This window comes from Myotis myotis, unplaced genomic scaffold (genome assembly GCF_014108235.1).
Source record: "Myotis myotis isolate mMyoMyo1 unplaced genomic scaffold, mMyoMyo1.p scaffold_m19_p_4, whole genome shotgun sequence".
In the NCBI taxonomy this organism is placed as follows: domain Eukaryota; kingdom Metazoa; phylum Chordata; class Mammalia; order Chiroptera; family Vespertilionidae; genus Myotis; species Myotis myotis.
This window is the reverse complement of record NW_023416346.1, coordinates 122,024,341-122,040,177: the sequence shown is the minus strand read 5'-3', so window position 1 is coordinate 122,040,177 and position 15,837 is coordinate 122,024,341. Positions and strand designations below refer to the sequence as shown.

At 50.9% G+C, this 15,837-nt stretch overlaps 1 protein-coding gene across 1 annotated transcript in view; it reads right to left on the bottom strand.

Moving 5' to 3' along the window:
* Positions 1–15,837, bottom strand: part of MAP3K15 (mitogen-activated protein kinase kinase kinase 15) — a 78,019-nt gene that overhangs the window by 7,860 nt on the left and 54,322 nt on the right. Inside the window, exons 19-21 of the mRNA XM_036304247.1 lie at positions 15,392–15,549; positions 1,815–1,998; positions 397–550 (exon numbers count right to left, since the gene is read on the bottom strand). Coding sequence (XP_036160140.1) covers positions 397–550; positions 1,815–1,998; positions 15,392–15,549 — 496 coding nt within the window. The remainder of the gene's footprint in view (positions 1–396; positions 551–1,814; positions 1,999–15,391; positions 15,550–15,837) is intronic.

Here is a 15,837-nt window from a genome sequence, read left to right as displayed (position 1 = left end):
CAGTGTGTTTTCTCTCTTAGCAGCAGTGTTGGGAGAGTGTGGGTAAAGGGGGAAGGGAGACGGAAGGGAGAGGAGGGGGTTAAAGGGATAATGAGGGGCAACTGGGGAGGCGGAAGGGGCAAGGGAAGAGGGGGCGGGAGAAGAGGGCAAGAGACCAGAGAGAAGGGGACAAGGGAAGGAGGGAGATGTAGGAGGGGAAGACCAGTGAGAGAACACACTGCCCTCCCCCTTGCATTGTTGACCCCCTGCCACCCTACAGATCCAGCAGAAAGAAACAAAAGCCCTTCAAGTCCATCTGATTTTGACCCGGAAGGTATTTTGTAACCACCCCACCCCTCCGTCACCCCATGAATGAGCAGCTCTTACAGGCCCACAGCAGGACAGGGCAGATAGTACCTGAGCAGGTTGCAGAGCCCATGCATGGGCTCCCAGGCATTCTCTAACCTGTTGAGCTGGGCATCCGACTCCAGGGGGCCAGGGTTATGTTCTTTGCTGCGAGAGCCCACGAATTCCCCCAATGCGCCCATGGTCAAGGCAGTGACCTGGGAACCTGTTGTGTGGGGGCAAACATAAAGGGGCAGAGGCTCAGAAAGGTAGGGGTAGGCTTAGAGAGGGAGTGTGCAAAAGGGAGGACTCAGAGACTGAGGAAGCTGAAGGAGAGGCTCACACAGGAGGAGGAGGATGCTGTGGGGGTCCGAAAACAAATGTTGGAAGGGAAGCTCAGAGAGGGAGGATGGAGGCTCAGAGAGGGACAATACTAAGGTAGGAGACTCAGGAAAAATGCTGGGGAAAGGATCAGAGGGAAGTTGCTTGCGGGGTGGGGGGCTCAGAGAGGGAGGATGCTTATGGGGAGGCTCAGAGAGGGACAACACTAAGGTGGGAGACTCAGGAAAAATGCTGGGGAAAGGGAAGTTGCTGGGGGGGCACTGCTCAGAGAGAGAGAAGGGGGAGCTAAAAAAGGATGGAGGCTGGGGGATCAGTGAGGGAGAATGTTTGTGGAGGCTCTGAGAGGGAGGAAGAAGGCTCAGAGAGAGAGGCAGTAGGCTGGGAGAATTGTCCACTCAGAAAAAGATGTGGAGTCTCAGAGAGGACACATGCTTGGGTTTGCTAAGACTGCTGCTCTAACTGCAAACAAATGCCCAAAGATCCTGGTGAAATGTATCTTCTGCTTCAGCAGGTCTGTGATGGGCCTGGGGTTCTGGGTTCTAACCAGCCCGTGGGAAACACTGATGTAGCTAGTTACGCTCTGAGAACAAGATGCTGAGACATTCTGTCCTGCAGTCAGATTCCATCTACACCAGGGAAAAGAGAACAAAGGGCTTCCTTTGCAGGGGTTACTCTTAAGTCACTGTCAGCAGGACTTACTGCCCTAGAAGGGGTCACTTAGCTATAATGGGCTGTGGGCTACAAGACAGCCACTATAGGCAAACTCCTCTGACATGCCCTTTAAACAAAGTCAGGAGCCGTGTAAGGGAATAGGCCAGGCTCCAAAAATAAAATGCCAGGCCCTGCAGGTGGGGAAGACACAAAACCCCAGCTAGGGCCCCTCTGGCATCCTTCCTTGGCACAATCCCCAAAAAGACTTTAACAAGGTGGGTGGCATCGCTGTCACCTATGGGGCTCCCTACGTCCTTGTCAGGAAGTCACATTCATTGGCTGTGTTTGGACAAACCCACACCTGCTGCACCACCCCCATGACTATTCTATGAAAATAGGCAGTGTGGCTCACTTAGCACTATGGAGAGCTGGCACTCTTTGAGCAACAGAGAACCCAGGGGCCCAGGGGGTCACCCAACTGTCCTAGTAGGCCTCACCTGATGGCTTGAAAACAATTCGGGTCTTCTTGCCCTTGTTCACCTGCCTTAAGAAATCCTTCTTGAGCAGGTCAGCGGCAGTGGAACGTTTGTGGGGATCGGGCTCAAAACAGGATAAAAGGAAGACTCTGGCTTCAACTGAAAGGACTTCTGGAATCTCAGGGTGGATCTTAAACAACCCCACCTGCATTTTGAGGGAGAAGTGACCAATGTGACAGTGAGGCCTCAGGGAAAACAAATGTATACACCTTCAATACAAAGCTCTGAGGGGCTGGAGATGGATGAAGCATAGCAGCCTCAATGATTGGTACCCGTGTCCAAGCCACAATGGCCTCTTGGGGCTTTGCCCAGCAGATTGTGGAGAAAATGATGCTGGAGCAGTTTCAGAGCCTAGGCCTTAGGAGACCTTGGGGCTTCTGTTGCAGTCCTCTCAGAGCCCTGAGACCACTATGCTGGGGGAACACCCAGGGTGAAGGGCTATGTGGACGAGGGCCTCCAAGAGCATCCTGCCCCAGCCAAGCCAGCACATGATTGAGTCTGGGTAAGACCAGAGGGAGAGCCAATGGTTAGCCCACAGAATCATGGGAAATACAAAGTGGTTGTTTTTAGCTTCTATAGTTTTGGGGTGGCTTGTTACACAAAAGATACCTGAGATGAGGCTGGGACCGTAGTCTGCAGCAGGACGCTCTAACCTAGGGGGCTCAGAGGTATCTGTGATCTGTTCCCTGATGCACAGGATCCCCAAAGGATGGCCCACTCAACTTTAAGTGCATTCACAGCCCCAATCCCCCACTTCCAGCTGAAAACCATGTGCAGACCAAACCTGGAGCTGGTACCTCATGGCCCACACCCTTATCCTCTGGGGTACAACTGGCTGAAGGAGGGGCACTGCCCTTTCCTCTTCAGGCTCCTGCTACAGTTTCTGCTTCAGCTCCCACTTCTGGCCAGCTCATCCTTGTCCTGCTAAAGACTCTCTGTCCCTGTGGCTTGGAGGAGAGCAGGAGTTGGGGCTGAGCTGTCACGTCAATGTGACATGAGAATGCTTCCACAAGTCCTGCTCATCCATCTTGCATAACGGTGCCCATCAGGGGTGACTCCCCTTAGAGAACTTTTTGTCTTAAAAGTTCATAATCTTCCCTGCATCTTTTTAGAGCCCAGATGACAAGCCCTGGGTGTAAGCCCCTCTTGACTCCAGATCCACCCCATTCCCAGCTTCCTGGAACCCCCAAGGGGCTGGCCTAGCCTCCTTTGCTCCCCTAAGTGAGATCTGGGTACTGCAGAGAATGGCCTTTTGACTTCTCATACCCAAGTCCCTTGACCAGAGTGCAGTAACCATCTCTGATGCCCTGCTCATTGTGGGCTGGAGAGTTTGGGTTGGGGGAGAGGAGTGGGAAATTACTAACCAACGGGGTTCAGTTAAGTAAGGTGAGAAAGTTCTAGAGAATTGCTGTACAACATCATACCTGGAGTCAGCAAGACTGTACTGTGTACTGAAAAGTTTGTTAAGGAGTAGATCTCACATTAAGTGCTCTTACCACAATAAAGTAAAATATTAAAAATAAGTTCTGGAATTTGAGAACACTAAAGCTGGATGGAATTGAACCCCTAAGATCCGAAATGCAGGGTTCATTACAGTTAGCATTCTTTACCTGAGAGGTGGGGGCATGAGGGCACTAGGGGGACCAGAGACAAAAATTCAGAACAAGAACCCAAAGTAAGGGGTGGCTCATCACCCGGGTCTCAGAACGAAAAGAGCAATCATGGATGGCATCCTGGCAGGACATTAGTTTTAAGGGCACTTTGCTGTTAACTCAAAGGTCCTGTTTTAGTTTCACAGGGCTGTGATAACCAAGTACTACAAAGTGGGTGGTTTACAAGAACAGAAATCTAGTCTCATAGTTCTGAAGGCTAAATGTCTGAAATCAAGGTGTCAACACAGCCAAGCTCGCTCTCTGAAGGCTCTAGTGTAGAACCCTGCCTATCTTCTTCCCAGTTTCTGGTGGTGGCTGGCAGTGCTTGGCGTTCCTTGGCTTGCAGATGCATCATTCCGATTTCTGCCTCCACTTTCACAAGACCTTCTCTCTCTGTCTCCTCACATCATCTTCCCTCTGTGCCCAAATTTCCACTTTTTATAAAGACACCAGTCATATAGGATTAGTCCCATATAATTGATCCCATTTTAACTTGTTACCTCTGTAAAGACTCTATTTCCAAATAAGGTCACATTCTGAGGTGTTAGGGATTAGATGTTCAATACATTATTTTTTTGGAGGGTACAATTAAATTCTTAATAGTCACTTTGGGGGAAAACAGATCCTTTTGTTTAAGACACTTCCCAGAAGTTTCTTGAAAATTTCCTAAAGGATTCTAGAGATACCAGAAATAATTTCTACAGCCTTTGCAAATAGAACACAGGGGATGTTATTTACTAGTAGCTTTCTAGATAGGAAAAGATGGCAACGTAGGTAAGTGCCTGTATTCGCTGCCTCCCATAACCACATCAAAATTACAAAATACAGAACAACCATCATTCAGAACCACCTAAAATCTGGCTGAATAGAAGTCCTACAACTAGAGAGGTAAATAAGAAAGCACATTGAGACTGGTAGGAGGGGCAGAGGTACAAAACAGGCTGGTCCAACACCCACATGTGACACTTTTTTAATCAGGAGGGAGATGGTCTCTGCAGAGCCAGCTCCTGAGGAACAAGGGGCCCCATACCCACACCAGAGCCTCCCATCCCAGGGTTCCAGAGCTGGGAATAGAAGTCCCCATTAACTACAGGCTGTACAAACCAGGGTATTAAAGCTCAGTGACAAGGAGGCTGCCAGATGTTCCTTTTATTTTATTTTTTAAAAATATATTTTATTGATTTTCTACAGAGAGGAAGGGAGAGGGATAGAAAGCTAGAAACATCGATGAGAGAGAAACATCGATCAGCTGCCTCCTGCACACTCCCTACTGGGTATGTGCCCGCAACCAAGGTACATGCCCTTGACCGGAATCGAACCTGGGACCCTTGAGTCCGCAGGCTGACGCTCTATCCACTGAGCCAAACCAGTTAGGGCCAGATGTTCCTTTTAAAGGGCCGGCGCACGAACTGAACTTACAAGGTCCTGCATCCTCTGAGCTCCAATATCAGGGTGAGGCTCTGGTGGACCCACACACATACAGGGAGGAACTGGACTGTCTGGAATTGGGGCAGGAAATCAAGGGACAGCTTTCTTACAGACAGGGGTACTCCAGGGGTCATTGTTCCTGTGCTGGGACCTCCCCCATCATAGAGCTGACTAGAAGCCATATCTGTTTGCTCCTGCTCCACCCTAGTGGTTCCCTGAGACCCTGCCCCATCCAATTTGCAGCCCCACCCAACCTGTTTGCAGTGGCTTTGGCATATAATGACCTGTCCTAGTTTAGGCTTCAGACTTTGCTAAAATCTCTTAAACAAGCATGCCCCCAAACCTATCAATAAAAGGTCCAAGACCTGGCACTAGCACCAGCCTGCCTTGCTTCACAGGTGAGCCTTGCCTGGGCACCTCCAAGCCAAATACAAATAGCTCCTTTAGGGTGGCCCCAGGCAGTGGCTGACTTTGCACCTCCCTGGAAGCCCTAGAGCCAGTGCACCTGATGGAAAACTTCAGATCATAGCATATTACAACTCTATGCATCCATAAGCGACACACTTAAGGGGCAAACTCAGTGAGCACCAAAGCCCCACTGAAGCAAGTCCTGCTCCATAAAGGTGTTTCCTGCATAGCAGCTGTCCCACCATAGCTGCAGCTGGTCCTCACAGCCAATTGGCCTGGAGGTCAACTCCTCCCAATGATGCCAACACAATCAAGGCTCATCTACAAGACTATGCACACAGCCCACACAGGGACACACCTAGAGTGCCCAGCTCAGGTGACTGGGGAGGCTGAGCCACTGGGCCCTACAGGACATCTACCACACAAGGCCACTCTACCAATTCCAGGAGACATAGCAGCTCTACCTAATAAACAGAAACAAACATAAGGAAGCAGCCAAAATGCTGAGACAAAGAAACATGTCACAAATGAAAGAAACAGAAGCAAGCAAACTACTGGATACAGAGTTCAAAACCATGGTTATAAGGTTACTCAAGAATCTTCATGAAACTTTCAAGGATCTTAGTGAGACTGTCAAAGACATGAAAAAAGACCAGTCAGGAATTAAGCATACATGAACTGAAATAAAGAATTTACAGGGATTCAACAGTAGAGGATTCTGATAATCAAATCAATGATTTGGAATAGGAGGAAGCAAAAAACACCCAATCAGAATAGCAAAAAGATAAAAAAGAATCCCAAAATAGGAAGAAAGTGTAAGGAGCCTCTGGAGCAACTTCAAGCATACCAACATTTGCATTATGGGGGTGCCAGAAGGAGATGAGAGAGAGCAAGATATTGAAAACCTATCTGAAGAAATGACGGAAAACTTCCCTCCCTGATGAAAGAAATAAACTTACATGCCCAGGAAGTGCAGAGAGTCCCAAACAAGAGGAACCCAAAGATGCCCACACCAAAGCACATCATAATTAAAATGCCAAAGGCTAAAGACAAAGAGAGAATATTAAAAGCAGCAAGAGAAAAGCAGTTAGTTACCTACAAGCGAGCACCCATACGAATGGACTGTCAGCTGATTTCTCAACAGAAACTTTGTGGGCCAGGAGGGAGTGGCAAGAAATATTCAAGGTGATGATTAGCAAGGACTTACAACCAAGATTACTCTACCCAGCAAAGCACTCATTTAGAATTGAGGGTCAGATAAAGAGCTTCATCAACAAGGAAGAGGAAGAAGAGGAGGAAGAGGAAGAGGAGGAGGAGGGATTAAAAATATGAACAATAAAATGGCAACAAACACATATGAACAATAAGTGAACAGACTGTCAAACTACAGCGGAAAGGCTGGGGAAGGCTGGGGAGGGTTGGGGTGGAGGTAAGAGATCAACTGAAGGACTTGTATGCATGCATATAAGCATAACCAATGGATGCAAGACATGGGGGGGGGGGTGAGGGCATGTGCCAGGGGGCAGGGAGGCTGAGGAAAGGTCAATGGGGAAAAAAGGAGACATATGTACTACTATTTGTAATACTTTAAACAATAAAATAAAATTTAAAATATGAACAATAAAATGGCAATACTTATCTATCAACAATTGAATCTAAAAATCAAAATAAACAAATCGGAAATCTAATGAACAAAACAAACTGGTGAATAAAACAGAATCAGCAGCATGGAAGCATGGAACAGACTGATGAATCTCAGAGGGAAGCAGGGTGGGAAGAGATTAACCAAAGATCTTACCTATGAACACAGGCAGTAGGGTGGTGAAGGCCTGGGGCGGATTGGGAATAGGGTGGAGGGGGGGCAATGGGGGGAAAAAGAGGGACATCTGTAATACTCTCAACAATAAAGATTTAAAAGAAAAAGAAAAAAATATTACCTTCACACCTTCAAAAAATAGTAGCTATCTAGTTTGCACTGAAAACTGACCTTACATGCCAACCTAAAAACCTCAATATATTTTCAAAGACTTTGTATAAATAATTAGCTAACCTCCTCCTCTTTTTCTTAAAGAGTACCCTTCAACATTTCATGTAATACTGGTTTGGTGGTGATGAACTCCTTTAGCTTTTGCTTGTCTGTGAAGCTCTTTATCTGACCCTCAATTCTAAATGAGAGCTTTGTTAGGTAGAGTTATCTTGGTTGTAGGTCCTTGCTATTCATCACTTTGAATATTTCTTGCCACTCCCTTCTTGTACTATGTATGAACTGAGCAAGTCACAGCCTCTAGACAGGTTTTCTGAGTGATGCAGGAATTTGGCCAATCAGAAAGCAGTCATCCATGGCTCTCAGGTGGACCCTGATGTTTTTCTCAGCACCAGTTATTATTTATTCCAAGGCCTGTGACTGAAGCAGCAGGTAAGACCTTCAATGGGCCCAGTAGGCTCCACCATGGATAGACATGAAAGGGCTGGGGAAGGTCTCTGTTGTCCTCCAGTCCTGGTGTTCAGGATCTTATTGGGACTGCAGGTGCCAAAGGATACTCATCGACTTGAGTTTTTAGATTTGGAGCTTCCTGACAGTTACTGGGAGGGTGGGAAGTTCTGAGAACCTCCTGCAGGGGGATGGTCTGAGGAGAGCAGCCACAGCACCTACAGCACCATGAGGTGGACTCAGCTCATGGGCACAAAGCTGCACTCATGCCTTTCAGTTCTTTCTAGCAAAGAGGCTGAACTGGAGGCCTGGCAGAGATGAATAGCAAGGACCTACAATAGCAAGGTAGGCTGAGAAGTAGGAAGGAAGAAATCACATTCTGGAATTACATTCCATCAAGCTGCTTTCAGGCACTGTAACTTCACTGTCCATAAGCAGTAGCCATTTGACCTTTTGCAATCCCCCAGTTCCTTGTTAGCCTTGGGACAAACAAAAAAGCCCAAACAGAAGGTCAGTGCTAGTAACGAACTCTTAAAGCTATAACCCTCTTCATCTTTTCCAAGTGTACATGGAGCCACAAGCCACAGACCTGACCTTGGACACACAGAGCTGTCTTGGCATCAGCTTTCCTTGGAGTCTCCATCAATCATGTCTCTTCCTCAAGGGAGCATGCCCAGTGGTAAAACCCCACCCACAGTGGCCAATGGTCCTATGTAGGATGACAGTTATTTCTGTCTTAGCAGATTGCCTATAATGCACATCCCATTCTGGTTGAATGCTTTTTCAATAACTATAGGCCTGGTGCATGAAATTTGTGCATGGGTAGGGTCCCTAGGCCTGGCTGGAAATCAGGGCCGAGGCCGATTGGGTCCTTCCAGCTGCTGGCCGGGGCCTCCCTTCCCTGGCTGCTGGCTGTTGGCTGCTGCCTTCCTTCGTTCTGTGCTGCACATGGGTTGCTCTTCCTGTTAGCCCTGGGAGGGTTTTATTTATTTATTAATTTTTAAAATTACTTCCAGGAAGGTTTTTAGAACAACAAAGGAAACATCACTGGATACCCAAAGTTCCTCCTTTTCCAAATCCGCTAAGAAACCTGTTCTCCAAAGACACAGACCCATGTGGCCTTAGAGCTTTACCCAGTATAAGGGTAAATACAGATTCCAACTAAGAGGCTTAATTCTCCCCACTGAAAATAAGGGAAGAGGTACTCCTCTTTTCTTAAAGCATTTACTTTAGAAAACTTGTCAGTTCTCTGTCTCTTTGAGACATATGTCAATATTTTAAAAAGCTAAGTTAAGCCTCTTTCCAGGAATGTCTTTCTCAAGGACCCATGAGCCATCTCTTTGAATGTCGTCAGCGAGGAAGATGATGCCTCAATCTATTGGAAGATAGGAGCCCAACTTCAGTGACACCTCACGCCAAAGCTATTTCATGTCTTAAAGGTCTGAGTTATTTTTCCTTTGGGTGAAGCCCATTAGCTAACACAGATGGTCACCCCAACGAATCTCAGGTGAGCTATTATAACCAATGGTGTTGTCCAATCCTTGACCCTGAGGACTAGCTAGCTTTTCTCAAGAACATGGAAAGGGTTGTACTGCTTGGCTCAATAAAAAGATGACAGTTATTTCTGTCTTAGCAGATTGCCTATAATGCACATCCCATTCTGGTTGAATGCTTTTTCAATAACTATAGGCCCAGTGCATGAAATTTGTGCATGGGTAGGATCCCTAGGCCTGGCTGGAAATCAGGGCCGAGGCCGATTGGGTCCTTCCAGCTCCTGGCCGGGGCCTCCCTTCCCTGGCTGCTGGCTGTCGGCTGTCGCCTTCCTTCGTTCCGTGCTGCCCCATGGTGGTCAGCACACATCATAGTGAGCAATCGGTCTCCTGTTGAACTCCCATGGGGACAATTTGCATAGTAGTCTTTTACTATATAAAAAGCCAGGGTCCATAATGTCCAAAATGACCAAATGGATGACCCAACACCAGAAGTCAGTCCTGCAGTCAGTACTGGGTCACTGCTGAGGGGGCTGCGGATCAGGCCCAGAGAAGCAGGGTATGATCCACAGCCTCCATGGCAGCTGTTGATCAGCCCTTGCCTCTCTTTATCTCTGGGCCTCGCCAGCAGCCGAGGGGGCTGCTGATCAGCCCTGCCTCTCTGATCAGGCCCAGATATAGGCCCGGAGATGCAGACTGGCATAGAAACCGACCAATCAGAACCAAATCTGGGTGAACTGCAAGGAGCCAATGGCTGCCTAGGAGGTGGAGGTTTTGACACTGACTAGCATAGAAACTGATCAATCAGAACCAAATCTGGGTGAACCATGAGGAGCCAATAGCTGCCTAGGAGGCAGAGCTTTTGACACTGACTGGCATAGAAACCGACCAATCAGAACCTAATTTGGGTGAACTGCAAAGGCAGAAGCTAAGGTGGGGCTGAGGAGGGGTTTTAAGGGCATCAGCTGTTTAGTGTAAGGTCTAAAAAGTGGTTCAATTTCTTAATGACCGGTTTGGCAGTATAGTGCATATGGCTGGGTATCAGTCCAGATATAGGGATTATGTATTTTTGTTTGACAAGAGCATCTCTTCCTGCTGAAAAAGGCTTTTCCCCCCATTTAAGCAATCCTATTCTATATAATCTATCTATACTAATAAAAAGGTAATATGCTAATTAGATTGGGTCAACCGGCCATCTTCCAGATGTCCGATTTCCTTCTGGACAAAGCCATGGTGGTGGGGGCCAAGACAGAGGCAGTTAGGGGCAATCAGGCCAGCAGGGGAGGGCAGTTTGGGGGCAAGATCAGGCCGGCAGGGGATTAGGGGCAATCAGGCCAGCAGGGGAGGGCAGTTGGGGGTGAGATCAGGCTGGCAGGGAAGGGCAGTAGGGGGCAACCAGGCTGGCAGGGTAGGTCAGTTGGAGGTGAGAACAGGCCGGTAGGGGAGGGCAGTTAGGAACAATCAGGCAGGCAGGCAGGTGAGTGGTGAATGGTTAGTAGTCAGCTGTCCCAGACTGTGAGAGGGATCAGGCCTAAACTGGCAGTTGGACATCCCCTAAGGGGTCCCCAATTAGAGAGGGTGCAGGCTGGGCTAAGGGAACACCCCCCCCCCCGCATGAATTTCATGCACCAGGCCACTAGTATCCTATCTAATAATAGAGAAACATGGTAATTAGCCATAACTTCGCTACCCTTCCCATTGGCTAATCAGCGAGATATGCAAATTAACTGCCAGCCAAGATGGCGGTCGGCAGCCAGGCAGCTAAAGCAAACATGAACATGAGGCTTGCTTACTCCAGTGATGGAGGAAGTCAACGTTCCCCGCCTGCCGCAGCTCAGCTCTGAGCTCCAGATGAAACAATATTGCAATTATAGAACCTAAACAAAACCCAGAAATCTGCTTTCAGTCAGCGCGGCCTCAGAGCTTAGAGCGGCCAGTGATGGCAACAGACTTTCAATTATAGAATCTAAACAAACCCAGGTACCTGCTTTCAGCCGGCAATGGCCTCAGAGCTGGAGCCTGCTCTCAGCTCCAGTGACAGGTATAGAAGGTAAGTTAATCCCAGAATAAAAAAAAAAGAAAAAAGAAGAGGCTGGGAGCTTCAGTCGCCCACCAGCCTGAAAACAGCCCTGAGCCCCTCACCCAGACTGGCCAGGCACCCAAGCGGGACCCCCACCTGAAGGGGGTGTGACCAGCTGCAAACAGCCATCATCCCATCATCCAGGCTGGCCAGGCACCCAAGCAGGACACCCACCCTAATCCAGGACACCCTTCAGGGCAAACCAGCTGGCGCCCACCCGTGCACCAGGCCTCTATCCTGTATAGTAAACGGGTAATATGGAAACTGACCCTCAACAGCAGAAGGACTGGGAATGATTGATCACTATGACACACATTGACCACCAGGGGACAGACGCTGAATGCAGAAGCTGCCCTCTGGTGGTCAGGGCGTTCTCACATGGGAGGAGCTCTGCTCAGCCACAAGCCACGCTGATGGCTGCCAGTACAGCGGTGGTGGTGGGAGCCTCTCCTGCCTCCTCAGCAGCGCTAAGGATGTCTGACTGCAGTTTAGGCCTGCTCCCCACTGGCAAGTGGACATCCTCCGAGGGCTGCCAGGCTTCCAGAGGGATGTCTGATTGCCATCTTAGGCCCAATCCCCTGGGGAGCAGGCCTAAGCCAGCAGGTGGTCATCCCCTGAGGGGTCCCAGACTGCGAGAGGGCACAGGCCGGGCTGAGGGACACCCCCATCCACCCCGAGTGCACAAAGTTTTGTGCACTGGGCCTCTAGTCCTATCTAATAAAAGAGAGACATGGTAATTAGCCATACGTCCGCTACCCTTCCCATTGGCTAATCAGGGCAATATGCAAATTAACTGCCAGCGAAGATGGCGGTCGGCAGCCAGGCAGCTTGAAGCTAACATGAGGCTTGCTTGCTTCAGTGACGGAGGACTCCAACGTTCCCCGCCTGCCGCTGCCGGCCACTGAGCTTGCAGTTTGAAACATTATTACAAATATAGAAGCTAAACAAAACCCCAGAAACCTGCTTTCAGCCAGCCGGGATCTCAGAGCTGGAGTTGATACAGTGTTTCGATTATAAAACCCAAACAAACCAGATACCTGCTTTCAGCAGCCTCAGAGCTAAAGCTGGCCCAGAATAAAAAAAGAAAAAAAGGAGCGGTTGGGAGCTTCAGTCACCCACCAGCCTGAAAACAGCCCTCAGCCCCTCACCCAGACTGGCCAGGCACCCCAGTGAGGACCCTCACCCTGAAGGGTGTGTGACCACCTGCAAACAGCCATCATCCCCTCATCCAGGCTGGTCAGGCACCCCAGTGGGGACCCCCACCCTGATCCAGGACACCCTTCAGGGCAAACCAGCCGGCCCCCACCCATGCACCAGGCCTCTATCCTATATAGTAAAAGGGTAATATGCCTCCCAGAACCAGGATCAGCGGAGCCACGAGGCCTCCCAGCACCGGGATCAGCGTGACAGGGGGCAGCGCCCAAACCCCCCTGCAGCTCTGTGTGTGACAGGGGACGGGGCCACAACCTCCCTATCCGCCCTGCTCTGTTCATGACAGGGGAAGGCGCCCCAAACCCCTGATCAGCCCTGCTCTGTGCCTGATAGAGGGGAGCTCCCCAACTCCCTGATCGCCCTGCGGCTCTGTATGTGACAGCGTGCGGTGCCCCAACACCCTGATTGGCCCTGCTCTGTGCCTGATAGGGGGGACCTCCCCAACCCCCTGATCGCCCTGCGGCTCTGTGTGTGACAGGGTGTGGCGCCCCAACCCCCTGATCGGCCCTGCTCTGTGTGTGACAGGATGCAGCGCCCCAACACCCCCCTCCCCACAGGCCCTGCTCTGTGTGTGATGGGGTAAAGCCATAACCTCCCTATCGGCCCTGCCCTGAGTGTGACAGTGGCGGTGCCCCAACCCCCTGATCAGCCCTGCTCTGTGCCTGATAGGGGGGACCTCCCCAACCCCCTGATTGCCCTGTGGCTCTGTGTGTGACAGGGTATGGAGCCCCAACCCCCTGATCGGCCCTGCTCTGTGTGTGACAGGGTGCCGTGCCCCAACACCCCCCCCCCACAGGCCCTGCTCTGTGTGTGACGGGGTAGAGCCATAACCTCCCCATCGGCCCTGCCCTGAGTGTGACAGTGGCGGCACCCCAACCCCCTGATCCGCCCTGCTCTGTGTGTGACAGGGGGCGGTGCCCCAACTCCCCTATCAGCCCTACTCTGTGAGTGACAGGGGGGAGCTCCTCAACCCCCTGATTGGCCCTGCTCTGTGCATGACAGGGGGGAGCTCCCCAACGCCCTGATTGATCCTGCTCTGTGCGTGACAGGGTATGGAGCCCCAACCCCCCTGATGGGCCCTGCTCTGTGCGTGACAGGGGGTGGCGCCACAACCTCCCCATCGACCCTGCCTTGACTGTGACAGGGGGCGGTGCCCCAACCCCCAATCGGCCCTACCCTGAGCGTGACTGAGGGTGGCATCACAACCTCCCAATCCCCCCTGCTCTGTGCATGACAGGGGACGGTGCCCCAACTCCCCAATCAGCCCTGCTCTGAGCCTGACCAGGGGCTGCACCTAGGGATTGGGCCTGCCCTCTGCCACCCAGGAGCAGGCCTAAGCCAGCAGGTCGTTATCTCCCGAGTGGTCCCAGACTGCGAGAGGGCACAGGCTGGGCTGAGGGACCCCCTTGTTCACCGGGCCTCTAGTCTAATCTAATAAAAGAGAAACATGCAAATTGACCACACCTTCGCTATGTCCCAAGCTACGCCCACCAGCCAATCAGAGCGGCTATATGGAAATTAACCCAACCAAGATGGCGGCTGTCAGCCATGGAGCTGGAGTAAGCAGGAGGCTTGGTTGCCCCGGTGATGGAGGAAGCCAAGCTTCCCACCTGCCCTGGCTGGCTGTGGCCTCTGCTGAAGGCAACAAAGTTTCAATTATAGAAGATAAATAAATCCCAGATACCTGCTTCCAACCAGCCTCCACTGGAAGCTTGGGTGGCTGGGGGCCGTGGCCAGCCTGCAAACAGCCATCAGTCTCTCACCCAGGCTGGCCACACCCTCATGGGGTGAGGGTCCCCACCTGGGGGCTTGGCCAGCCTGCAAAGAGCCATCAGCCACTCACCAAGACTGGCCAGGCACCCCAGCAGGACCTCCCACCCTGAACGGGGTGTGGCCAGCCTGAAAACGGTCCTCAGCCACTCACCCAGGCTGGCCAGGCACCCCAGCAGGGACCCCCACCCTGAAGGGGCTATGGACAGCCTGCAAACAGCCAACATCCCCTCACCTAGGCTGGCCAGGCACCCCAGTGGGGACCCCCACCCTAAAGGGGCTGTGGCCAGCCTGCAAACAGCCATCAGCCCCTCACCCAGGCTGGCCAGGCACCCCAGCAGGACCCCCCTCCCTGTAGGGGGTGTGGCCAGTCTGAAAACGGCCCTCAGCCCCTCACCCAGGCTGGCCAGGCACTCCAGCAGGACCCCCACCCTGATCCAGGACACCCTTCAGGGCAAACCAGGGGCCCCCACCCATGCACCAGGCCTCTATCCTATATAATAAAAGGGTAATATGCAAATTGACCCTAACAGCAGAACAACTGGGAATGAGTGGTCACTATGACACACACTGACCACCAGGGGGCAGATGCTCAATGCAGGAGCTGCCCCCTGGTGGTCAGTGCACTCCCACAGGGGGAGCTCTGCTCAAACACAAGCCAGGCTGATGGCTGCCAGTACAGCGGCGGTGGTGGGAGCCTCTCCCGCCTCCTCAGCAGTGCTAAGGATATCCGACTGCAGTTTAGGCCTGCTCCCCGCTGGCAAGTGGACATCCCCCGAGGGCTCCTGGGCTGCCAGAGGGATGTCTGACTGCCAAGTTAGGTCCAATCCCCCGGGGAGTGGGCCTAAGCCAGCAGGTGGTCATCCCCCAAGGGGTCCCAGACTGCGAGAGGGCACAGGCCAGGCTGAGGGACACCCCCGAGTGCACAAATTTTTGTGCACTGGGCCTCTAGTATATAGATAAGACTGTATCCTTTCTCTTCTATCTTTGTAGAGGGGTTTCTGAATTGGGAAATTTTAATTATATTTCCCTAACACCAGCATCTTAAATCACTAAATATTTCTTACTTTGTACATTGCTATTTGAGGATCACCAAGTTCACAGAATGGAGGCTTGCCAGTTGCCATCTCAATGATGGTGCAGCCCAGGGACCAGATATCAGCCGCGGACCCGTACTTGCGAATTCCTTGACCAATAATCTCAGGCGCCATGTACTGCAGAGTGCCTATTGGAAAAAAAGAAAACAAACATTGTGGGCACCCTATTGCTGAAAAACAAAGCACACCATTAGTAAACAAGTGTGTGAACATTAACTCTCATATTAATAGCAGATGGGGCCTGGTATCAAGCATAAGTGATGTGATTGCATCTTTTAACCAGAGACATGCAACATGCCTTCCTTTAATACTTACCATGTTGAGAGAAGATTGCTCAGTCCCTTGAAAAATAAACGGGCCCAATTCAATAAGCACATATTAATGCATGCTAGATAGAGGGATACCAAAATGTAAGA